This window comes from Bos taurus, chromosome 9 (genome assembly GCF_002263795.3).
Source record: "Bos taurus isolate L1 Dominette 01449 registration number 42190680 breed Hereford chromosome 9, ARS-UCD2.0, whole genome shotgun sequence".
Classification (NCBI taxonomy): domain Eukaryota; kingdom Metazoa; phylum Chordata; class Mammalia; order Artiodactyla; family Bovidae; genus Bos; species Bos taurus.
This window is the reverse complement of record NC_037336.1, coordinates 33,465,699-33,490,793: the sequence shown is the minus strand read 5'-3', so window position 1 is coordinate 33,490,793 and position 25,095 is coordinate 33,465,699. Positions and strand designations below refer to the sequence as shown.

The 25,095-nt window shown below is 40.6% G+C and overlaps 1 protein-coding gene and 1 non-coding gene across 2 annotated transcripts in view; both read right to left on the bottom strand.

The window, feature by feature from the left end:
* Nucleotides 1-7,029: 7,029 nt before the first annotated feature.
* TRNAC-ACA (transfer RNA cysteine (anticodon ACA)) lies at nt 7,030-7,102 on the bottom strand. The gene has a single exon. It is a non-coding gene; the product is annotated as a tRNA-Cys (tRNA).
* Nucleotides 7,103-8,490: 1,388 nt separating this feature from the next.
* Nucleotides 8,491-25,095, bottom strand: part of ROS1 (ROS proto-oncogene 1, receptor tyrosine kinase) — a 118,328-nt gene continuing 101,723 nt past the window's right edge. Inside the window, exons 42-44 of the mRNA XM_024996960.2 lie at nt 24,059-24,193; nt 16,203-16,366; nt 8,491-10,593 (exon numbers count right to left, since the gene is read on the bottom strand). Coding sequence (XP_024852728.1) covers nt 10,283-10,593; nt 16,203-16,366; nt 24,059-24,193 — 610 coding nt within the window. The 3' untranslated portion in view covers nt 8,491-10,282. The remainder of the gene's footprint in view (nt 10,594-16,202; nt 16,367-24,058; nt 24,194-25,095) is intronic.

Below are 25,095 nucleotides of genomic sequence, written 5' to 3'. Positions count from 1 at the left end.
TGTCTGTTTGGCCTCCACACACCATGATACATTTCACCCCACAGGTCAAAGATGCAGTGGGCCAACCACCAAGTATGTCAATCCCTATTACACATTAAAAAAAAATTATTTATCTATTTGGCTGCACTGGGTCTTCATTGCTTTGTACAGGTTTTCTCTAGTTTCTGCGAGTGGGGGCTACTCTTCATTGCAGTGCTCAGGTTTCTCATTGCGGTGGCTTCCCATTGTGGAGCACAGGCTCTAGGCACACGGGCTTCATTAATTGTGGCACATGGGTTTAGTTGCCCCATGGCAGGTATGTGGGATCTTCCCCAACCAGGCGTCAAACCTGTGTCCACTGCATTGGCAGGCAGATTCTTCACCACTAAGCCATCAGGGATGCCGGGCTCCCACCATTGCTGCTGCTGCTGCTGCTAAGTCACTTCAGTCGTGTCTGACTCTGTGTGACCCCATAGACGAAAGCCCACCAGGCTCCGCCGTCCCTGGGATTCTCCAGACAAGAACACTGGAGTGGGTTGCCATTTCCTTCTCGAATGCATGAAAGTGAAAAGTGAACATGAAGTCACTCAGTCGTGTCCGACTCTTAGCAACCCCATGGACTGCAGCCTACCAGGCTCCGCTGTCCGTGGGATTTTCCAGGCAAGGGTACTGGAATGGGGTGCTATCGCCTTCTCTGGGCTCCCACCATTAGGTATTAGTTAATTAATGTAGTTCCTTTGAGGTGTAGTCTCTTCCTCCTCTATCAGATCCAGTCTATCCCAAGCCAGGCTAGTTTGGAATTCAACCTGGTTATCAAGTTGGTAGTGTCCAGGGGAGGTGTGTGCAGCTCCTGAGGGGGCCCATGTTTCTTGCTGTGGAGAGGCCACAGGAGTATCTTCCTGTACAGAATGCTGGCTCTTACATTAGAGCTATGAGCCATCTTGACAAGCAGGGAGGGGTTTGCTGAGCCAAATTCCTTGGGGGCATCCATCCAGTCTTTTTCCCCAGTCCAGAGTTTCAGGGTCGTAGGTTTTCTCAACAGACCTACCTTGACCGATCCGTCCCACCTCTCTGGAGCTCTGTAACTCTCACATGCAAGGATTCCCCCTTACTTGTGTTTGCTCTTACTTGACAGTTTATAAACGTCTCTTTTTAACCTATCAGAGACGTCCTCTAGCTCTCACACTTAGCCTTTGTTTGCTACATAACCTTGATTTCTCATGATCCTTCTTCAGGGAATTAGGGCAACTTAATAAGAGCCAGCCAGTTCCACTGTTCTCATAGACATCATCACCTCTGTGTCTTTCAAAAGCTTGAATCATCGCATTGGCAGAGGTTCCCCTCCACGGGACATTTTTCTTATTCACCACTGGTGAAGTCCTTAGCTCCTGGGGCCCCCACTTTGTGCCCAGGACTGTCCACGTCCCAATATCCCTCATGATGCGGTCCTCTTAGCCCCGTGATGAATGAGCCAGACCCCAAACCCCAACTTGCTACCTGTTTTCTTTGGCTTTTCCTGCTACTATCTATATTAGTTAAGGGCCTCAAAGAAACAGATGCCAAGAAGAATAGATGTGCAAATGATTTGTTGGGATAAATGTTTGGGAAAGATAAAGGGAGGGAGAGAAAGAGTAGGTTTAAAAAAAACCAAAAACACCTTCAGATTGCAATTCAAGCCTGAAACCTGTTAAGAACAGAGAGGCAGGAGGAATGGATGAGGAGAGCCTGGAACTACAGTGCTGTTCTGGGTAGGTGTCAGCCAGACTGAGCGGGTGTCAGTCCCCAAGTCAGAATGGCCTGACAGTGGCCAGATAATGTCCAGATCAGGCAGGAATGGCCCATTTCTGGTACTCTCCTGTGTTTAGTCAGTGGCTGGAAATGGCCCACGGGAAGCCTGACCTGGCATGAATGTCACAGTAGATCTGAAGGTACAGCAGCTGGACGTGTCAATTAGCCATGCTCCCCAAGGCAGGTTCTCTTGAAAGATGATCTAAACAGCACACCTCCGTGTCCAACCACAGGGGACCATGTAATTTATGGTCTGAACAAGATCACTTGTAATGTGAAATGAACATGGGTAATAATCCAGGACAAAGGCATAAACTGGGAGTATCCAGGCAAACTAAGACATATGGTCACCGTCACTGCCAATAATATTTGACACAGTTCATAATTCCATCCCTCTTCAAACACTGTGTTTATTTGACTTTCAGGATTCCACAGGCTCTTGATTTTCATGCTGCTTTTCTGACACCTCCTTCTCAGTCTTCTTTGCTAGTCTCTCCTCAGCTCCGGAATGTCTAAACACGGAAAGACTTTGGCTTCTGCCTTCAGCCCTTCTTTCTTATTTATCCGCACTGCTGGTTGAGCTGGGCCAGTCTGGTGGCTAGTCAATACGCTGACAGCTCTGCAGCCAGCACCCCCTCTTTAACCCCCTCTCCCACTGCATATTCAGCCTCTCCCCTTAGGTCTCTAAGAATCCTCTCAAAATGAACACATCCTAAACTGAACCTCTAATTGCCACCTCACCTCTCAAGATGAATCTTCTCTCCTTCGGTCTTTCCCATCTGATAAGCAGTAACTTACGTTCCTCCCACTGCTCAGGTTAAAAATCTTAAATCTTTTCTTCTCTGGTACTCCATATCTAATCCATCAGCAGAACCTTCAGAAGAAACATAGAAGCAACCACTCTCTTCACTTTTACTGCTGTATCTCCTTCCCTGCCAAGCCATCATCACCTCATGGTTAATCATCATAACTTTCTGATTTTCCTATTTTTACCTCTCTGTCCCACTCTACTCTCAGTCCCTTCTTCACACAGGCTCTGAAAGATTCTTTTAAGACCAAAGTCAAATCATGCATTTTGTATGTTCAGAACCCCCCAGTGTCTTCCTATCAGGTAAAAAGCCAAAGTCCATACAGTGGCCTGCATAGTCTAACCCCCACTAGCACTCTCCTCTCCATCCTTTCTTTTTACTTGCTGTTAAGTTATATGAATTCTTTGTATATTTAGCCCACCAGGCACCTCTGTCCATGGAAATCTCCAGGCAAGAATGCTGGAGTAGGGAGTGGGTAGCCTTTCCCTTCTCTAGGGGATTTCCCGACCCAGGGATCAAACCTGGGTCTCCTGCATTTCAGGCAGATTCTTTACTGTCTGAGCCACCAGGGAAGCCTATGTTTGGGGTATTAGCCCTTTATCACATTTATAATTCCAATTATTTTCTCACATCCGGTAGATTGCTTTTTAATTTTGTTGATTTTTTTTTTTTTTTTACTGTGCAAAAGCTTTTTAGTTTGGTGTAGTTCCACTTGTTCAATTTTGCTTTTGTTTTTGGTTTCAGATTCAAAACATCATTGCTAAGACATGTGTCAAGGAACTTATCACCTATTTTCTTCTAGAAGCTTTAAGGTTTCAGGTCTTATATTTAAGCCTTTAATCCATTTAAAGTTAACTTTTGTTAACTAAAGGGAGTTGTAAATAAGACAACAATCCAGTTTCATTCTTTTGCATATGACTGTCCAATTTTCCCAATGCCATTTATTGAAGGGACAATCCTTTCCCCATTGTACGTTCTTGCCTCCATTTTTTTGGTCATAAATTAATTAACCATATATGCCTGTGTTTATTTCTGGCTTCTCTAGTCTCTTCCATTGAGCTATGTTTCTGTTTTATATCAATACCACTATTTTAATTCTATGGCTTTGTAATATAGTATGAAATCAGGAAACATGATGTTTCTAGCTTCCTTCTCCTTTCTCAAGATTGCTTTGGCTAATCAAGGTCTTTTGTCTTCTTCAATTTTTTTTAGTTAATGTCTTATAGTTTTCAAAATATAGTTCTTTCACTTCCTTGATTAGATTTATTCTTTTTGTTGAAGTCATAAATGGGATTGTTTTCTTAATTTCTCTTTCTGATAGTTCATTATTAATGTAAAGTAAGGTGGCAGACTTTTGTGCATTAATTTTGTATCCTGTAACTTTACTGAATTTATTAGTTCTAATAGTCTTTTTATGGAGTCTTCAGAGTTTTCTATATATAATAGTATCTGCAAATAATGACAGTTTTACTTCTTTCTCAGTTTGGATGTTTTTTATTTCTTTTTCTTGCCTAATTACTCTGGCTAGGACTCCAGCCAGAGAAGGCAATGGCACCCCACTCCCGTACTCTCGCCTGGAAAATCCCATGGACGGAGGAGCCTAGTAGGCTGCAGTCCATGGGGTCGCCAAGAGTCGGACATGACTGAGCGACTTCACTTTCACTCTTCACTTTCATGATTGGAGAAGGAAATGGCAACCCATTCCAGTATTCTTGCCTGGAGAATCCCAGGGACAGAGGAGCCTGCTGGGCTGCTGTCTATGGGGTCGCACAGAGTTCGACATGACTGAAGCAACTTAGCAGCAGCAGCAGCAGCAGCAGGACTCCAGTACTATTCTGAATAAAAGTGGTGAAAGTGGTCATCCCTGTCTTGTTTCTGACCTTAGAGGAAAAAGCTTCAGCTTTTCACTGTTGATTATGATGTTAACTGAGTTTGTCATATACTGTCTTTATTATGTTGATCTCAACATTCCCTCTATGCCCACTTTGCTGAGAGTTTTTAATTATAAATGGATGCTTCAGTTCAGTTCAGTTCAGTTCAGTCCAGTTGCTCAGTCATGTCCGACTCTTTGCAGCCCCATGAATTGCAGCAGGCAAGGCCTCCCTGTCCATCACCAACTCCCGGAGTTCACTCAGACTTACGTCTATTGAATCGGTGATGCCATCCAGCCATCTCATCCTCTGTCGTCCCCTTTTCCTCCTGCCCCCAATCCCTCCCAGCATCAGAGTCTTTTCCAATGAGTCAACTCTTTGCATGAGGTGGCCAAAATATTGGAGTTTCAGCTTCAGCATCAGTCCTTCCAATGAACACCCAGGACTGATCTCCTTTAGCATGGACTGGTTGGATCTCCTTGCAGTCCAAGGGACTCTCAAGAGTCCTCTCCAACACCACAGTTCAAAAGCATCAATTCTTCGGTGCTCAGCTTTCTTCACAGTCCAACTCTCACATCCATACATGACCACTGGAAAAACCATAGCCTTGACTAGATGGACCTTTATTGACAAAGTAATGTCTCTGCTTTTGAATATGCTATCTAGGTTGGTCATAACTTTCCTTCCAAGGAATAAGCGTCTTTTAATTTCATGGCTGCAGTCACCATCTGCAGTGATTTTGGAGCCCCCCAAAAATAAAGTCTGACACTGTTTCCACTGTTTCCCCATCTATTTCCCATGAAGTGATGGGACAAGATGCCATGATCTTTGTTTTCTGAATGTTGAGCTTTAAGCCAACTTTTCACTGTCCTCTTTCACTTTCATCAAGAGGCTTTTTAGTTCCTCTTCACTTTCTGCCATAAGGGTGGTGTCATCTGCATATCTGAGGTTATTGATATTTCTCCCAGCAATCTTGATTCCAGCTTGTGCTTCTTCCAGCCCAGCGTTTCTCATGATGTACTCTGCATAGAAGTTAAATAAGTGGGGTGACAACATATAGCCTTGACGTACTCCTTTTCCTATTTGGAACCAGTCTGTTGCTGCATATCCAGTTCTAACTGTTGCTTCCTCACCTGCATATAGGTTTCTCAAGAGGCAGGTCAGGTGGTCTGGTATTCCCATCTCTTTCAGAATTTTCCACAGTTTCTTGTGATCCACACAGTCAAAGGCTTTGGCATATTCAATAAAGCAGAAATAGATGTTTTTCTGGAACTCTCTTGAGTTCCCTCGAGTTGTGATGGTGACCTCAGGGAGCTTCTCATGGTGCCTATGGAAGTCAGGAATACTTTTGAGTTGGGAGGGGCGTCTCGGGATTCCTCTGGGGTCGGTGCAATGGAAGAGGGCCTCATCTTGAGTTTAGGTGGGAACCTCAGGGTTCCTCTCCTGTTCTGACTTGGGTCTTGGGGTGTGTATGCCGTTTCAAACAGGGAGTCAGGTCTAGACTTGTGTGGAGGCATGGAACTCTGCTTTCCTCTAGAGTTTTCAAAGAGGTTTCAGGCCTCCAGTCGAGTTGAATTTGGAACCTGGGGCTCTTTTCGAATTTGCAACTGGGGTATCAGTCCTCCCTTCGTGTTGTGAGTTGATTCTCGGGTGACATTCGAATGGGTGCAAGGGAATCAGGCCTTATCTCGAGTGGATGGGGAAATTCATGTCTTTCGAATTGTGACAAGACCCCCGGGTTCCCCTCCAGTTTCAAGTAGAGACCATCCTCCTCTTGAAGTGCGACGGTGATGTCGGCATTCCTTTCCAGACGAAGCAGGGGAATCAACCCGCATCTAGAGTTGACAAGGGGAAAACAGGGCTCTTCTTGACTTGTGGCAGGAAACTCAGTGTTCCTCTCGAGTGGGGACGGGTATCTGGGGAAACTTCTGGAGTCTGAATTACATACAATGGCATTTGTGTTGTATATGTTGGCCCTTTGTTTTTTCTGGTTGTAAAGAAGCCTAGAAGGATTGCAATAGGTCTTCTAGTTTGGGCAACCCAGAGGCTTGATCAACTGTAAAAAGCAAAACTGAATGGGCTCCACTTTACCAAAGAGAGAAAATCAAAGAGAAGTCAAGGACAACTTAACATTTATTCCGCATCCATAAGGCCATTCTGAGGATAAAAGTTGAGTTTACAATGAGGGAGAAAAATAGTTTTTTGTCTTCTCTAATATCCTTTACCATCATTTCAAGGACTTTCAGCATTTCAGGCTCATCTAAGTCTGATCTGAAACTCAAAGCAGTCCACAAACTTCTGTAATATATCTAGGTCTCAGATAACTCAGAATCAAAAGAATCCTCATAAGTATCCCTCTCGGCAATATACCAGTCTTCTGGCATCTCTTTTATGAGCTAAAAGTGAAAACTTGTGAAATGTGTTGGAAAAGGATGATGAGAAAGCCAGAAGTGAAAGTGAAGTCACTCAGTTGTGTCCAACTCTTTGCGACCCCATGGCCTGTAGCCTACCAGGCTTCTCGGTCCATGGGATTTTCCAGGCAAGAATACTGGAGTGGGTTACCATTTCCTTCTCCAAGAGATCTTCCTGACCCAGGGATTGAACCTGGGTCTCCTGCATTGTAGGCAGACGCTTTACCATCTGAGCCACCAGGGAAGTCCTGAGAAAGCCAATTCACCCATTACATATGAATAGTTACTTTATATTAAAGATACAAAGGGTCAAAAGACACCACCTGAGTTTGGAAAGTTTGCAATTTATTCAAGTTAATAAAACACATAGAAATAAGGTAGAAATACCATACCACAATACCATAATTGCCAGTTAACAAGGCATAAAGACAAGAGCAGCAGTAATTCTGATAAGAAGGAGGGGAGGGAGTTAGAGACAAGCCTTTCCAACAAGTTGGAATATGAGCTGACCCTAAAGGATGTCTGGAATTTAGATAAGTAGAGAAGAATAGATGAGACCATTCCAATAGGCCAGGGAAAACAAGGATGCATAAGCAACACAGAATATCTGAGATCAAGGACAGGTTCTTTTCTCCAGGACATTTTGAATAAAGCATTTGCAGCAGAATTATAGCGACATATTAATTTTCTCCAGGTAAATCTTTGTTCAACTGGCAACATTAAAAAAATGTCTTTCATTTTCAACCTAAATATTTTTCTTACAGACTGTTTCTTTTCCTTGAACAATTTAAAATTAAGGTTAGAGTTATTGATTGGCTTTGTATTGTTTTGTTTATACCAATGATAACTTCTGCCTTTGGGCGCCATAATTTCTCTCAAGTCTAATATTCCCAGGTCATTTTTGCAGATAAAAAAACTTGTCAATGAGATTTTATTCTTCTGTTAATTTTTAGTGAAAGTGGTCGCTCAGTCATGTCCGACTCTTTGCGACCCCATGCACTGTAGCCTATCAGCCTCCTCCGTCCATGGGATTTTCCAGGCAAGAGTGCTGGAGTGGATTGCCATTTCCTTCTCCAGGGCATTTTCCCAACTCAGGAATTGAACCTGGGTCTCCCGCATTGCAGGCAGACACTTTATCGTCTGAGCCACCAGGGAAGCCCAGTATTTTTTTTTTTTTTAAGTGAATAACACATTTTAACTAGTGCCGATTTTAGCCATAGCCAATTTTTCCCTCTTGATTACAAAATCTAATTTTTCCAGAATAAACTTACAGTTTTCAATATTATCAGCCATTTGTATTTTTATCAATTACTTTGATTTATAATAAATTTTCCTATGCTATTTCAGCCACTGTCTATTTTATGTTGTAGTAAATATTTCTACCAATATCATTTATTATGAATTATTTTTAAAAGTCTAATAATTTGCACTTATATCCTAGCTAAAGCATGATACTTTATGGGCTGTTCTCCTCAGATATTCTGTAAATTTCTCTATTATACAGATTGTAATGCAAGTGTATTGTACTGAAAATCCAATTCTCCAATACATTTCTTTGTGCATTCCAAAATAAAGTTTCTGTATTGCTTTGGCAGAGAAAAAGTCATAGATGCAAAAAGCAGAAGCTGACTCTGACTTAAAAGAAAAACATTTATTAAAAGGATATGGAGATAAGTCACAGAATCCTTGGGAGGGCTTAAGAACCGAACTCAGAGGCTATGGAGCAGGGAACCCTTGCTAGAAGCAGACAGCAGAACCAAGTCCCCAGTCTGCCTGCCCTGGTTGCCAGAGGCACCAGGCTCCAGGCTTGCTCTCCCGGCTCCCCTAAGCCCTGGACGCTGCGTTCTGGGAGCCAGACTAACTGCACTTGCCACCATGACCAGGCGTGACTCACCGGGGTCCCTGTTTCTTTGCTTCCTTCTCTCTCAATTAGAAGCCTGTGGTGGGTGTGTCTGAGAGGTGGGGGCTAGGGTCACTGCCTGCCTTCGTATTGCATGAGATCTTAGGGAAGCAAATAGAACACGGCTCCCAATCTGAAGATGAAGGTAGAGGAACTCCCCAACAGGGGAAGGGGCGTCATATGGTAGGCCAACAAAAAGAATGATTAATGCCCATTAAAAAGTCTAAAGATCAGAGGGAAAATATTCTGCCTTGTTCAGTGGATACTAGATATGATAGAGTGGCCATAAATCCTGGACCTTTACTTGGGGGCTGTTCACCACAGAACAAACACACCGACTTCCCTGTGTACCTCACCATACAGCCTGTCATCTCTGCAAGTTCCCAGGCAGTGGACACATTTAAAAATGAACTAAATGATCCAAAGCAGAAACGGATCCATGTTCTGTTTCCACAATAGTTTTTAGCAAATGTTATTAGTATAATCAAAGTGTTCTTTGTGTCTTGTGAACACTCTGTATGCTGCAACTAAATAACACATCGAATACTTTCATTAGATTTGTTGTTAGAACGCTTGAGGCTTCCAGATTTAAATGGGTAACTGCAAAGAATGACTGGCTTTAAATCAGTGTTTCCCTGAATCAATTTTTTAATAGTTCTCATTTAGGTGCTTATTATTTTGTATGGTTGCTGAAAATCATATAGCTTGAATTAACATTATATTGTCATTTATATTTAATTTTAAGGACAATTTCATAGTAAATGTAATCTTAAGCGTTTAATGTAGAAAATAGATATGGCAAATTAAAAATCTCTATATTAGCTAATTTCCATAATATTAATAGCACAAAAATCACAGAGTCATTTGTATATGATCCAAAGATCATGGAATGCTAAACTTTAGGACACAGAGATCTTCATGGTCCTCTTTGCAATATGATTGAAACTGCTGTTCCAAGACTCCAAAAAACAAAATATTGTAGAGTAGTCATTAAGGACAATATTTTATTGTATTAATAGCTTTCTTAATGACTCGTGTCTCGGGTGCTGGTTCCTTCTGTATGTGTAGAGTTATTTAGTCATTTCCTTTGTCCTGCTTGGGATAATCTGTAGTTCACTTGGCCCCCTGAGCACACTTGTTCTCCTCCTTCAGGTCTTTGAACGTACGTGTTTTCTTTCTAAGATGTTTCTCTTAGGGCCCAGACTGAAGGGTGGGAAGTGGCCTAAGAGACCTCGGGGCAAAGGATCACAGTTTCATTTCCAGACTCATTAGTCTTTCTAAGCTTTTCAAATGCTCAGAGGTTCACCACAGAAATCTGCTCAAGGTTAGACTGTTGGTATGGAGATTGTCTCAACCTAAACCAAATGGCTCTTAGAACCAAAATTAGAATACAGGAACTTCCGGTGTTAATTTGGAGTCACAGACCACCACACCACAACATCTATCACTCTACTAGGTTTTCTTTCCATGACCACTTAATGGGAGGAGTGTTTATCTCAACCCTGCATGTCCCAAACAGAGCTATTAATCAAACCCATCTCCATATCCACTGTGAGTGAGGCAGGCATAGTTCAGGCCTTCAGGCTTGCCAGGAAGGCAGTAAGCCACTTGTTTTTCTTGGCAGATAGCTATGTCTGCATGTGGTTCCTTCTCTTCTTTCCTCAGACCACAAGATTCAGATTCCTTAGAGCCTAGAGGACCCTCAGAATTGGCTTCACCTTGTCTGCATTCTGTAGCAAGTACCATGTAGTTTAACCCTTCTTGGTTCTTGGTTTCCATTAAAGCAACCGACGTAACATCATCTGAATTCAAACAAATTGGATGACCGTCTTCATCTGTGAAAAAAAATACAAACATTATTCTAGCATGTATTTGGTTTCCTGTATTTGTAATATTCAGGTTCTATGAAAATTAGAAAAACACCAGCCTTGCTCATTGGTTCAGTAAACATTTATGATGACCACTGAGGGAACACAAAGATAAAAGACATGTTCCCTGTCCTTGATAACCACTACAGGCTAGTAGGAGAGCAGAAGTAATAAAATGCGATGGAAGGTTATGTGTGCTTATGTAAGAAAGGAATACGCAAAGCAGTAAGAGCATATAGAGGTAATTGCATAACAGGTGACACAGGTCTGGTCTTTGTGACAGGAATTAAGTGGCCCTAGGATGGCCCTTTTGCATAAAGTGCTTACCCTTTCATCTTGCCACATTGGCTAAAATATCTACCTTTAAAGATGTACTTTTTTAAGTCAAGGAATTCAGTCATTTATTAAGCTAATATTTATTGCCTGCATCCTGCATACCTGGCCATGTCCTAGGTATTGATGAGATAGTTGTGCACGAAACACATTTGTTTCTATTTGGGGTTTACACTCTAATGGGGGGGTACAGACAATAAACTAGTGGACAACTAAATCTATGTCAGGTGGCAATAAACACTGACATGAAATATAATCATAATAATTGTTATTAATACGTATAGAGTGCTAATTACATACCAGGCACTGTTCTAAGCTATATGCATATATTAACTCATTCTTCCCCTATTAAGTAAGTACTGGCACTATCCGCTTTCAACACATGAGGAAATTGAGGACAGAGGAGCTTAATACTTTTCCCAAGGTCACACAACTAGAATTTGAACCCAAATTGTCTGGCTCTAGTCGGTCCTCACGTTCACCTCCCCAAGCTGAGAGAGGAGCTGCCATGCTATGTGCAGAGGAGGTGGTGGGCAGTGTGCCCTACAGGAGTTCTTGAGAGGGACTGACTCCAGACATACATGTGTGAGGTGGGGGTGCCTGCAGAAAAACAGATAGAGGGAAATCTGACCTTCTTCACAATTGTGCTCATATTATTTTGTCTTTCTCTACTTAAAGGCTGACCTTCTTACTTAGAAACGTATAAGAATTCTATTGAAACCTAATAGCAGAGATTCTGAAACATTCCACAAAATTCTAGGGACTCTACCAGATAAACATACAAATGTATATTGAAGGAATTATTTGTTTTTTATCCATGTTTTCCAGTCCCTAAGTGTTACTGCCTGGATGAAAAGTTTACAGTCAGAAATATAACTGTCCTTTCACTCAGCATCACATTTTACAAATCAGAAACATTTCAGTCAATAGATGAAGGTCCCTCCCTTTCTCCTAATGATACTTCCAGCACAAGAGTGTCCAAATGTGTGGGTGAGACCAGTCTGGCTGCCAAGCTTCTGTGCATACCCCAGGCTGGATTTATTTGGAATGCATTTAAATTGAAATATCGGAAAAATTTAAACAATTTCAAAGGATGAAGGGAAGCACCATTGCACCTATTTATTCCCTGATGGAATTTAATGGATCTACCTATTAACCAGGGCTTCCCCAGTGGTTTAGGGGTAAAGAATCTGCCTGCGATGCAGGAGACACAGGAGATACGGTTTTGATCCCTGAGTCAGGAAGATCCTCTGGAGGAGGGCATGGCAACCCACTCCAGTATTTTTGCCTGGAGAATCCCCATGGACAGAGGAGCCTGGCAGGCTAACAGTCCATTGGGTCCCAAAGAGTCAGACATGACTGAATGACTTAGCTCGCATGCACACACCTATTACCAAGTTCCAAATCTTAACTACAAAGCTTATGTTATTATCAAAACATATGAATCACTGTTCTTGCTCTGTCTTAGTAGGTGTTTATTTAGTTTTTCAGGCCCTCACCCACTGCTGAATAACACAGAGGCCAGGCTGCAGGCTCTTTGGTATCATTCCATGTTCCTCTTCATTATACCGACACCATTCTATCATGTGAATAGTCAGTTTTTCTAAAATATCTCCCCCATAAAAATAAGCTTATCAGATGTTGAGTTTGGTTAGTGCCTATGAGCTGAATATCAATGGAAGAATCCAACTGTTATGATTATTGTCAATATGTACTCAAGAATAACTTGCTATGCATGAAAATAGCAATAAAAATATCAAAAAATGATAGGAAGAAATAGGATTAAATTGCCCAGTGGCCCAGATTATTGAGGAAATTAGGATGATATTCCTGAAGGGCTTAAAGAAATTAGGCTAAAGGAGTTTAAAATTTCAACAAAAACATATGCTTACAACATAGGTCTAGGTACTCACATTATCAGCCGCTTCACTGCCATAACTTTGGCTCATTAAATACCATATTGGGAAACATGATTTAATTTTTTTGCCTACATTGGAAAAAAATTCTTTTCCATAAGGCAAATAAATTCTATTTTTACAAATTCTGGTGCAAAATGTCAAAGAAAAATCATTAGCTCACTATTTCATCGCTTCATAGTACTTAGGACAATATTTAGTAACTTGACCCTGGCAAGCTTTCAGCAATGAGTACATCTTCTTATTGCATAAGGAATTTATGAGAGATGGGGCAGGTTGTTTATTTTGATTTAAAAACTACTGAATAGAAAACTTGCAGGTCCTTACAGCAGAGATCCTGAGCAAAGACGGCATGCACTTGGCAACTCTTGGTTTAAGAGGGAAATATTAAAATAAAGACTTCCAAGTAAGACAGGGTATTTACAGACGAGACATATGCCGGCTGACTGGCTATGTTTAGAACAGCAGAGAAGCATTTAGATTTGTTTCCTGTAGAACTCTCTGGGACTGATGAGGTGATGTTTACACAAATGTTTGGATGAAGTCACTGGGATATTTTTACTAGATGCCCAGATATGTTACTAATCTTCTCTCTATCCCCTCTCCACCCCATTAGGTCAGTAGGACCATAGCATAGGCATGGTATTATTGCTCCCTTAATCCTAATGCCCCTCTCCTTTTTTTCTTTTTTTTCAAAAAAGTCCTCCCAGTGGCTTTACTTGTCTTCTTATATATCTCTGACAATAACAAAGAAGACTTCTTACTGTTTTGTTAAATACATCTACCAGTCTGCAAAACAGCAAACTATTATTAAACACATTCTTTTACTTAAAAGTTAATTAAGTTTAAGCTTGCCTTAAAGTGACTGTTCTATGATTTCTATCCTTTGCAAATATTCAAACTCTGTTTTTCATTCTATTTCTTCTCGCTTCTCTGTCACTTTTTTTCAGACACATGCCAATTATCAAAAATGTTGGTGATCCCCATATCTTTCCATTCCTTATGGTCACAATTTACATTTGTTGTAGATTTCAGAATGTGAATTTCTCTTGTTACCAAAATCATATATATGTCATGGCACAGACTTGTTTCTAAAAAATTATTAGAGCTTTATTATATTCCCTGTTAACCTCTTCCAGTATCCTTATTCTGCCTAGTTATGTCTGCTTCTCTATTTTTTAAAAATATCCTTTAGAATTTTAATTCAGTCTGTCAACAACTTGGCTCCTCAATAAATTAGATATAACCAGGAAAGATTATTATATCTTTTCTAGCAGGCCAAAAGTAGCAAATTCTTTCACCACCCCTAGCTATGCAGAACGCTAAAGATAACAAAGTTTCCTTGCCTTTGCTACCACTCTGTGAAGGCTGAGAGCAAAGGCTCTAGAATAGAATCCTGCTCCAGCCCCATCCAGCAGGATGACCATGGGCAAGTTACTAACCTCAGTCTTTTCATCTGTAAAATGGTAATGTTATAATGCCTACTTCATAGGGCTATTGTAAGGATTTAATGAGTTAAATAGCACAAGTGGTATATTCAAAAGTGCTAGAAATAAAGTTACATAATATTGAAATTAAAAGCCATTCATTAAAAGGGGGTTGTCCTTTATAGATACCGTGAGCAGTTTGGTACTTACCTCAGCTTCATAGATGAAACTAGGTAATGCTACATGGTAAAAAGATTTCTGTAAGGGTTCATGGAGACATCTGGTAGACCCTAAGGTAAAGCTAAGCTCTCAGGTCTTCTAACACCCATTATGGCAGCCTTTGCTATTTTTTTTTTTTTAACAAATGTCCATACATATTAGAAGGAAAGGCTTCTGTGAGCAGAGTTGAATTTTGAAATATAACACAAGTCAACTGTAAATTCCTCATACCCCACAGAACTCTTTTTCTCTGCAGCATTTGACCATTCCTGACTGTGAGTCTCTCTCTTTTCAATTTCCATGACAACCTTCCTCTTCCCATTCTGACTTCTCTCAGTGCCCATCAAGAAAAGTCAGTCAGTCTTCTGTCTTCTACCACTGACACTCTGAGAATCATCAGCTCAGCCTCATGATGAGATAGCAGGTAGCACCAATGTGAAATTGGCTTATTCTGAGGAGGATCGGGATGTATGCTCAAAGCACATCTCTTTCCAAATTGTCGCTTAGCTGTTCATGTTAAAGATGTGTCACGATCAGAGTCTAATCTGCATTCATGTCAGGGATCAAAATTTACTCAAAATGTGTAGTTAGAAACACTGCAAACAAGACAAGCAGATCATCATCCTGGGCTTCTTATTTTTCCCTGCTATTATTAGTCAAGTGCATCACTCAAGGTGAAGGTCTCACTGTAGAGAGATGCCTCCAGGGCAACAATCAGCCATTGAATAATCAATCAGTGCTGAGCCAAGAGGCTTAATTTCTGAGGGATTCTGAGTCATGGTCCATCTTGCCAGGTTTATTTCTCAGCAAGAATGTTTGCATTTGAAAAAAAAAAAGAAAAAAGTCCTATGAACTTTTAATTATGGGATGGAGTTTAAGAACAGCTGGAAAGGATCATTTTAAAATTTATTTTTCTGCAGCCAATTAGGCAAATGTATCATAAATCTGTCTTTGGAAATGAATTAAGTGACTATTGTGTTTTAATACCAAACTACTGAAGTGGAATTACACTAGCCTTTATCAGGGTATGACCCACTACAATAATCACAGCAAACTAACTAGGCAGTTTGAAGTACTAGATTAGATATATACACATGGATGGCTTTTAAAAACACAGTATTAATGTAAAACGGAAGAAAAGAAGCACTGTATAACACTAAAGTATCCATCCATACAATACACATTTTGTAGAAAACATACAAATTAACAGAGACACATTAAATGGCTACCTGGCAGGTAGAGAGAGGAACTAGAACAGAAGAGGAATATGGAAATAAGAGGCTAAACAAACAAATGAAAGAGAAACCCTGCATAGACCAATGATGATAATGCACCATCAACTGTAATTAACTCAGCTCTGCCACTGAGGTCGAAACTGGCATGAGAAGTGGAGAATGAAGAGAACAGGCCCCATGGAAATATAGTCTAACATGTTAATTCTCTTTCTTACTATCTTAGGTTATAAATCCAGGGGCCATATCATTATTCTTTTTTTTTTTTAATGTAATGAACAAACCAAAATTACTTTCAAAGAGGAGGATAATAAATAATTATGAGGATGGTGCCAGTGTATTATTCCTCCTGTGCACTGTAAGATATCTTCCAGGTACATCCCATTTTGACCTTGTTCAGTTAACACTGGAGAGAAAACCCAGAAATTCTGAAGAAGAATCAAACTTACCTTCAAAGCCTTCATTTATGACTCCACCGGGGTTTGCTTCTCCTCTGCATTGAGAAATACTATTTAAGGAAAAATTTCTGAATAACTGAAGCTGTTCTTGAATTTTATGGAAGGTAGGTCTTTGGTCAGGTTCTTGAGCCCAGCACTGGGTCATTAAATTCCACCTGGATATATGAGTAAAGACATGAAAGTAAATGGTGACTGGATATCATTAGGTAGCCATTACCAATAACCTGCGTAAGGTCATTTCAGACGGAAAAGAATTTGAGTTATTGCCAGTTTTCCACAATTAATATAACTGAACCAGAACAAAAGCTTTTGTTTCTTATTTATTTAATTTGTTGTTGTTGTTTAGTTGCTCAGTCGAGTCTGACTCTTTTGCAACCCCACAGACTGTGGCCCACCAGGCGCCTCTGTCCGTAGGATTTCCCAGGCAAGAATACATTTCCTTCTCCAGGGGGTCTTCCTGACTCAGGAGTCAAACCCATGTCTCCTGTACTGCAGGTGGATTCTTTAACCGCTGAGCCACGGGTCAGGAAGATAACAGTTGCAGACAATATAACTACCTTTATTAGAAAACATCTTCCTTCTGAAAGGCCAACATTTAACAGTTATTAATCAAATAAATAGATAGATAAATATATGGTTAGAAAATGTTTACCGAACCAATAGAAAACCAACAGCTAAATTATTGAAGAAGCTGAGATTAAATTTTACATTTATACATTGATATCTGAAACAAAATCTAAGATGTACTTCAAGCCACACAGATATTTAGTGGCAGAACCAGAAGCAGAAATCAGATCCAGTTCTTCAGTGCCAGGTTAAATAAGATGCTCAGTTCCCCTGGCCATAAATAGCTGGTTGTTTAATATTATCTTTTCCTTAATGATTGTCTAAGACATGTCTGTGCAGAACTCTCAATGAGTGTTCATTCATTCATTCATCAAAGATCTGTTGGACACATTATATACGAGCAGGATATCAAGAGCAAGTGATGTGGCAGTGTGGCTCCTGTCCTCATATGATATATAAAGCACATATAAGAGGGTGGCAAAATTTACCCACTACAACTCACAGGAACAGGGGGAAAACGTAGCTCTTTTGATAGCTTTGTAACTGATTCACAAAGCCTCACCCAGCAGAAGAAAATTAACTTCATTTAGAACAATGCCAGTTATGAACTAGTCTGTTCTGAAAACCACCCTTTTTGGGTAATCCTTGGTCTTTTATGGCTAATAACTTGCTGTCTCTTATCTTCAGGCCATTCCTACTCCCTCTGTCTTCCTCTCCAAGGTGGTGTCAGGATTTGCATGAGCTGTACTGGCCCCGTGAAGGATGCTTTGGGCCCCACTGTGCCCTCCAGGCCTTCTCTAGTCTCAGAGTGGAATGATGAGGAATTCCGTAAGGAGCGACTGGTCTGGTCCTTCCTGCAGGCATCGACTGCTATCTGCAATCCATGATCTCTTTACCTGCTCTTTTGGTCCTTCTCACGGAACTGGTCCTCCCGTTTCTCTCTCTAGCTGCAGGCCTCTCTGAGACTGCATCACATCCTACATCTGCTGACAAGGCTCAGGGAACCCTTTCCTGTTTCTGCTGCATGCCTACAGGATGCTCCCTAGCCAAAGTTCTAGCTTTCAACAAAATGTTCACTTTACACAGGGAAACAAAGGAGGCTTGGGAGCAAAAGCTACATGTTCTCTTTCTGGACATGGAGTCCATCCTATTCAGGATGCTGAGTGTCCCTGTCAACGCAGGGGGTCCGTGCTCAGGGGTCTCCTTGCCATCCTGCCAGACTGGGAGGAGTAGGCAGTTGCTCCCTGTGTTTGGTGTCACCTCATCTAACTGAAGCCTACAGAGGTTTCAGGACCTAAATATCCAACATCTTCACCCTCTTATCTTGTCAAGGTTTCTTCTTCCTACCCTTGTCCAGGGCTTAGAAGGAGTGGAGTTTCTCTTCTTCTTGTTTGTTAGATTATATAGAATTATAGGTTTAGTAGCTCAAAGTTGCCATTTAGCAAACTAACAAGGAGCTAAAGGATTCTACATAAGCCTCTCTCTGCTCTAAGCATCGTTTCCAAGTCTGCTGACTCACTAAAAAGGTCAAGTGCCTGCTCTCCTCTTTCACTCTCTGGAGCTAGAAGGGTGACCGGGGGCAGAGAGAGAAAGGCTAATAAAGAAACATAAACTGGGAAGTATTTAAAAATTTTAGTACTACCATATCAACAGATAAATATATAATTAAAACTTATAAGTTCTAAAAATGGTACTGCTGCTGCTGTTGCTGCTAAGTCGCTTCAGTCATGTCCGACTTCTGTGCGAGAAAACAAATGTGAACGCTAATTAGAGATGGAACATTTTCGGTAAGTTGCTTATAGAAGAACTTCTGCGGAGGTGGCGTTTAAGCCAATGAACTCTGTAGAAAAATAAGATGCTAGCCATGGGAACTGGGTGGGGATGAAAGTCAGGGAACACACTAGAAGAGGCAAAAGCATGTGTAAATTCCTAACTTTGGAAAGAACTTGGCACATTTTAGAATGTGAAGGACAGCCAGTATAGCTGTAGAGCAGTCACTGAGGGGGAGAGTGTAAGAGATGAGGCCGGAGAGGAAGGCGAGATCACAAAAGTCAAAGATCAGCCTAGGCGCTAGATTTTATGCAACACAATGGAAGCTGTCAAAGATTTTTAAGGGAACATGATCTTTACATTTTTAAAGGATGACTCTAGCTGATATATATAGAGAATTGACTGTAGAGGGGCAAGTTGGAAGCAAGGAAGTTATTCGAGAAGACTAGGTGGAAAACCCCATGGACGGAGGAGCCTGGTAGGCTGCAGTCCATGGGGTCACAAAGAGTCGGACATGACTGAGTGACTTTACTTTCACTTTTCACTTTCATGCATTGGAGAAGGAAATGGCAACCCACTCCAGTGTTCTTGCCTGGAGAATCCCAGGGATGAGGGAGCCTGGTGGGCTGCCGTCTATGGGGTCGCACGGAGTCAGACACGGCTGAAGTGACTTAGCAACAGCAGCAGCAGGTGAGAGACGATGGTAGTTTGGACTAAAGCAATGACAATGGAGTGAAAATACATTCAATCTCTAGGTGACAATGACCCAGAAACCATCATAGGTATTGATTGAATAGTAATATCTGTATGTGGCACAAAAATTCCACTTCTATCTCTTTTATTTCTTGACAAGCACCTCATGTCAGTGTTAATATCAGAGTATTATAGAGAAACCTAATATTGATCTTTTTCAGTATTGATCTGATGACTTTTCATTTATATTACAATTTACATTCTGGATATAGAGTACTGAGCATGGCTGTATTTTTACAGGTTAGAATCATCACTAAGAACCTAATCCTTTACATATTGCTTTATAATCTTTGGCATTTAGCAACAGGAATGAAACAAATAACTCAAAGAAGGACAATTTGACTCTGAAATAATATCATGTAACTGATACCCCGATCATGGAATTTAAACCAATTTTAAAATAGAATCTTAATGATAAACCTAAGGGTGGACTTCTAAGGTGGTGCTACCAGTAAAGAATCCACCTGCCAATGTAGAAGGTGCAAGAGATGCAGGTTCGATTCCTCGGTCAGGAAGGTTCTATGGAGTAGGAAATGACAACCACCTCCAGTATTCTTGCCTGGAAAATTCCATGGACTGGTGGGCTACAGTCTGTGGGGCCACAGAGGGTTGGACACAACTGAGCGACCAGCACACAGGTGAAAGGAGAAAGTAAAGTGTAACTTGCCACAAGAAACCTAACCTCTTCTAAAAACAAAGTTGGAATTCTGAGATATTATCAAAGGATACGTGGAATCTCTCAAGACTTGTCATATTTCAATTATGAAGTTTTTACTTTATTTATAATACACTTCATTCTACAAAGTATTCAAGACACTTAACGAAGATGATATAGTGAGAAGGAAGGAGGAAAAGGGAGGAGGGAGAGAGGAGAGAAAGCACCCAGACAATTGCCCCTTCTCCACTCTGCACCTCACCCACTCCCACTTTCCTGCAAAAGTTTAATTTATGTAAGTTATCTAAGCAGATATTCCTAATTTTTCATCTATGGAGGCTTTAATTTACATTATTCTTCTTAACTCTCTAATGGCAAAAACAAGTGACCTGATAAATATATAACACCTTTCTCTCCCACTGTCCAGGGTCAAATGAGTACTGACTGCCCTAGATTAAGAAAAGAGGCACGCTCTATAAAGCAATAGTCATTTAAAAGTAAAGAGCACAACTTGTTCAGGCTTCCCAGGCGGTGCAGTGGTAAAGAACCTGCCTGCCAATGGATGAGACACGAGAGACGTGGGTTTGATCCCTGGGTCGGGAAGATCCCCTGGAGAAGGAAATGGCAACCCACTCCAGTATTCTTGCCTGGGAAATCCTATAGACCAAGGAGCAGGGCAGGTTACAGTCCATGGGGTCGCAAAGAGTCAGACACAACTGAGCACACATACAACTTGTGCTCTTAAACAATATTAAAATGGCAATGGAATAAATGACTAGGCTTTTAAATATTATCAAACCCCCAAAATGCATTTCTTGCATCTTGTAAATTAACAACTATTTCTTTGGTATAGGGGTCTTTCCTTACAAAAAGGGGTCTTTCCTTACTTGTCGCAATTCAGTATCATGCATTAAATACTTTTACCAAGTTATAGTTACAAATACTCAATCATATTAGTCTAAATAAAGTGACAGGTCCTTCAATTTTGTTAAAATTTACCTGGGATGGTTCTACCTCTGAACAGATACTCTGATACTTGAAACATCTCATTTAGCTAAGTGTTTCAGTTCAAATTCTTCCATTCACCATACCAACCCTTTTACTCCTCTTTGCTTCAATTTCTTCCAAAATAGCACAAAACTCATTAACCATGTTCATTATTAGTTTTTATGAGTTAAGTTATTGGATTCATAAAGCAATTGAAATTTAACAGATGAAAACTCCATGGCATCTTTCAGAATTAAGGGTAGGTTAATTAATAGGCATTTAAGCAAATCATATAAAATTCAGATTTGAAAAAATCCCTTACTCATTATATGCACTCCTGGAAAGATGCAATTAACATCCAGATATACATATTCTTGGGCTTCCCTGGTGGTTCAGATGGTAAAGAATCTGCCTGCAATGCAAGAGACCCAGATTCGATCCCTGGGTCAGGAAGATCCCCTGGAGAAGGAAAAGGCCACCCAGTCCAGTACTCTTGCCTGGAGAATTCCATGGACAGAGGAGCCTGGCAGGCTACAGTCCATGGGATCCCAAAGAATCAGACATGACAGAGCAACTAACACTTACACATATTCTTACAGGGTAAAAATAAGATGGTGAGGCTCCATGTTCTCTATTTTGACCTCCTGCATTGGAGAAACTCTCCGGTAATTTCAGTTTCCCTGTGATACCTGTGGCCGAGAACCCCAAAGAGCTCTCACTTGATGTAGATTGCCCTTTGATCCCATTTATTCCTGAGAGTGTTAAGGTTGTTGTGCAAACTAAAAGCTGAAGAGAACACTGAGGACTGGGCTTTGCACCATACATCCCAGACTATGGAAAGAAGGGCGGGAATGCTCTGAACTTTCACATTCCATTAATAGCTAAGCACAGCGTAGCCATCTATGGGCTCACCTGACCCAGAGTGCATCCAGGTGCTGAGTATTTAAGCAGTGAATAGAAGGTGCAGACCGGCTCAGCGCAGACTTTCAACCCTCTAAGCTGGGCCTGTGATCTCAGAGAAAGGCTTCAAATAAAAATCAGTTTCCTCTGTACTCTAAGGAGAGTAGTTAATCTTTATCATGACAACTTAAGGCTGTGGCCAGATGAATGGCATCACTGAGAGCTCCATTTCCTTAGCAGGGTTTGTCTCCCTAGTCGGCCATGGATTGTTAACCCTTCCTGGGGATCTGAAGCAGGCGGCCTTTGGAGGGTGTAGAGCATTGTTTGCTTTTTAATTACTGATGTTCAAATGAACTTCAAAAGCAGCAATGGAAATTTTGGCTTCAAGGAAACTATACTTTCATAAAATTAGAGCAATAATATATCCAAATGAATAATTACTCAAGATAAAATCATATAGAACATTATCTTTTTTCACTCGTAATGAGGAATATTTTTCTAGAACTTTTCTAGCACTCCTTCTTCCTCCTCCTTCTAGTTAAATTTCTGGATACCTTTGGAGAGGGCAAAGTTCAACATAACTGCATTTTTCTTCCTTACAATAGGACAATTAATTATCTACCTTCTTCCTCCCCAAACAGAATAAATGAACACATTAATCAAAATGTATAATTCAGTGATTCCTAGAGTGCCTATCAAAAAAAGAAATGCATAATTATGATGAGATACATTACTCCCTAGAGGGGAAGATATGCCAAATAGAATTCTAACAGCACAAGGAAAATTTTGTGCAACTAAAATTTGGGGGAAATCTTCTGAGTATTCAATAGATGTATAAGAGGTACAAAACAGTGATTAGTTTGCTAACCACTTGATACAAATGTATTTCATACTTAGGAATGCTAGGTTGTTTTTTTTTTCCCCTCAAGCCCTAGACTAACTTTTTAAAAATTTTATATAAATTTCTTACCCCTAACTTACAGAAGTTTTTCCATCTGCCCCAAAAGGATCATGAATCATATTTTTAGGCACTGCCACCAAACTCGTTCAGATATGTGTATAACTGATCCTTCTGTAAATATCCCCGAGGCTATAAAAGCTAAATCAGAAACAGACAGTGATTCCAATCTTCTTCAAGCTGGAAGATTTAAATAATACAAAAACATTCACCCACAGAACATCCAACCAAGGTGCCCAGTTCTTAATCATCTTTTGGCTCCAGTCTGAATAATCCTCTAAATAACACAGCATGGTCAAGGCCGTGCAGCCATGGTGTGTATCCGCATACTGCTAATTCCTTTTGCACTTGTCTGTACCGCACAGTTTAGCACTTTATTACATGTTGGCTTCTTATCCAACTGCTCCATGTGTGTGTCTGTCCTTTCAAAATACATTTGAGCCGTGGCTCTGGTTGAAACACTTCTGTATTCCACACAATCTGTAGCATGGTGTAGTACATACAACAGAGGAGTTTATACTTGTTGATTCTATGTTCTTTCAGAAACATCATGGGTAAGACACCTTTTAGAAAAAGTATCAAGACTTCCTATTTCTGCTAAAAGGTTGTTCACAAGAGGGTAGATTAGTACACAGCAAAATAACCTGGTGTATTTTCCCTTTATAATTAGATCAAAATCACCGACTGTTCCAAGGATCACAAATCTATTGGAATTCAGGAGCTGCCAGGACCAATTTGGTAGAATCTCTAACACTTACTCTATGTTAAGTTCATAAATAGATAACAACCTATACAGGTTGTTATATATTTTTAGTAGTAGTATATCCCAATATCAGCTTTATTAACAAAAGCAATTCAGCTTTTAAACAATATACTCCTATTTAAGAGAACCTTTAAATATGCAGGTTAAGATGTTAGTCAAATCAGATGTTCCAAAATAAAATGAGTATGTATGTGATACACACACAAACACACAAAGCACTTTTGTTTACTTATTAGAATTCACTTAACCAAGAGTAAACATATTGTTGTTCTAGATTTTGCTTCTGAAGTAAAGTATTATGTGTGTGTATATATATAAATAAAAAGATATCATCATATATTTAATGAGTTAAATGTCACAATTTACATTTTAAATAGGATATACAAATACATGAACTCCAGTTTTTATTTAAAAATACCATACCAATGAAGCATAAGAATGCATGTACATGTGTTTTTGTTTTTGAGATGCTTATGGGAACATAATTAACTTACAGATCATCAGGACAATTTCTTGGTGGCTCCAGTCTCCCTCCTGTTTGCACATAGTTTAAAACATCAAGGTTGGAATGAGCTGGGTAAGGTTGATGACCAAGAGTTAAAATTTCCCAAATCAGAATTCCAAAAGACCTAAGGATATTAAACAGTTTGCTTTAATTATACTTATTACAAACATCATGTTTACAGTAGTTTTTCCAACATAATTATTCCTGGGGCTATCAAGAGTCTACTTTGTGATTGGCATTATTGGCCCCATAAAAGGCAAATGGGGGACTTAAAAGCAAGTCAACCTCAAGAAAAAGTAGAACAAGCAACTGCCTACTACCAACACTTCAAAGGTGATAGGAAGGCTTAGTAGGGGCACACACACACACCCACACACACACACCCCCACACCCACACACACACACTCTGCTCCTCCTCCCTGGCTGAACCTGCACTGCAGACCTCCATTACCTATGGCTTTCATAGCTTCATTATGTAAACACACTAGGGGTGAGCAAGAAAGCGTTTCATCTCCTTGAGTTTGAGTGCTAGCAAAAGTGGAGAGGGAAGGCATGAATAAAAACTGGCAAACCAAGGGCCAACTTTATCTTATCCCTGATTTTGCAGAGGTCAGTCTAGCTTAAAAATTATTGGAGGGCTTCCCTGGTGGAAAATCTGTCTGCCGATGCAAGGGTTTAATTTGCAATGCAAACCCATGCAATGCAAGGATTTGCATGGGTTTAATTCCTGGTCCAGAAAGATTCCACATGCCTCAGGGTAACTAAGCCCGTGTGCCACAACTACTGAGTCTGTGACACCCTTGAGTCCGGGAGCCACAACTCCTGAGCCCACAAGCCACAACTCCTGAAGCCTGAGCGCCCTAGAGCCTGTGCTCTGCAATAGGAGAAACCACGGCAACGAGAAGCCCGCACACCACAGTTAGGTAGCAGCCCCTGTTCCAGTAGCCCTCACTCACCATATCTAGAGAAAAACCCAAGCATTAACAAAGACCCAGCATAGCCAAATAAATAAATAAATAAAATCAC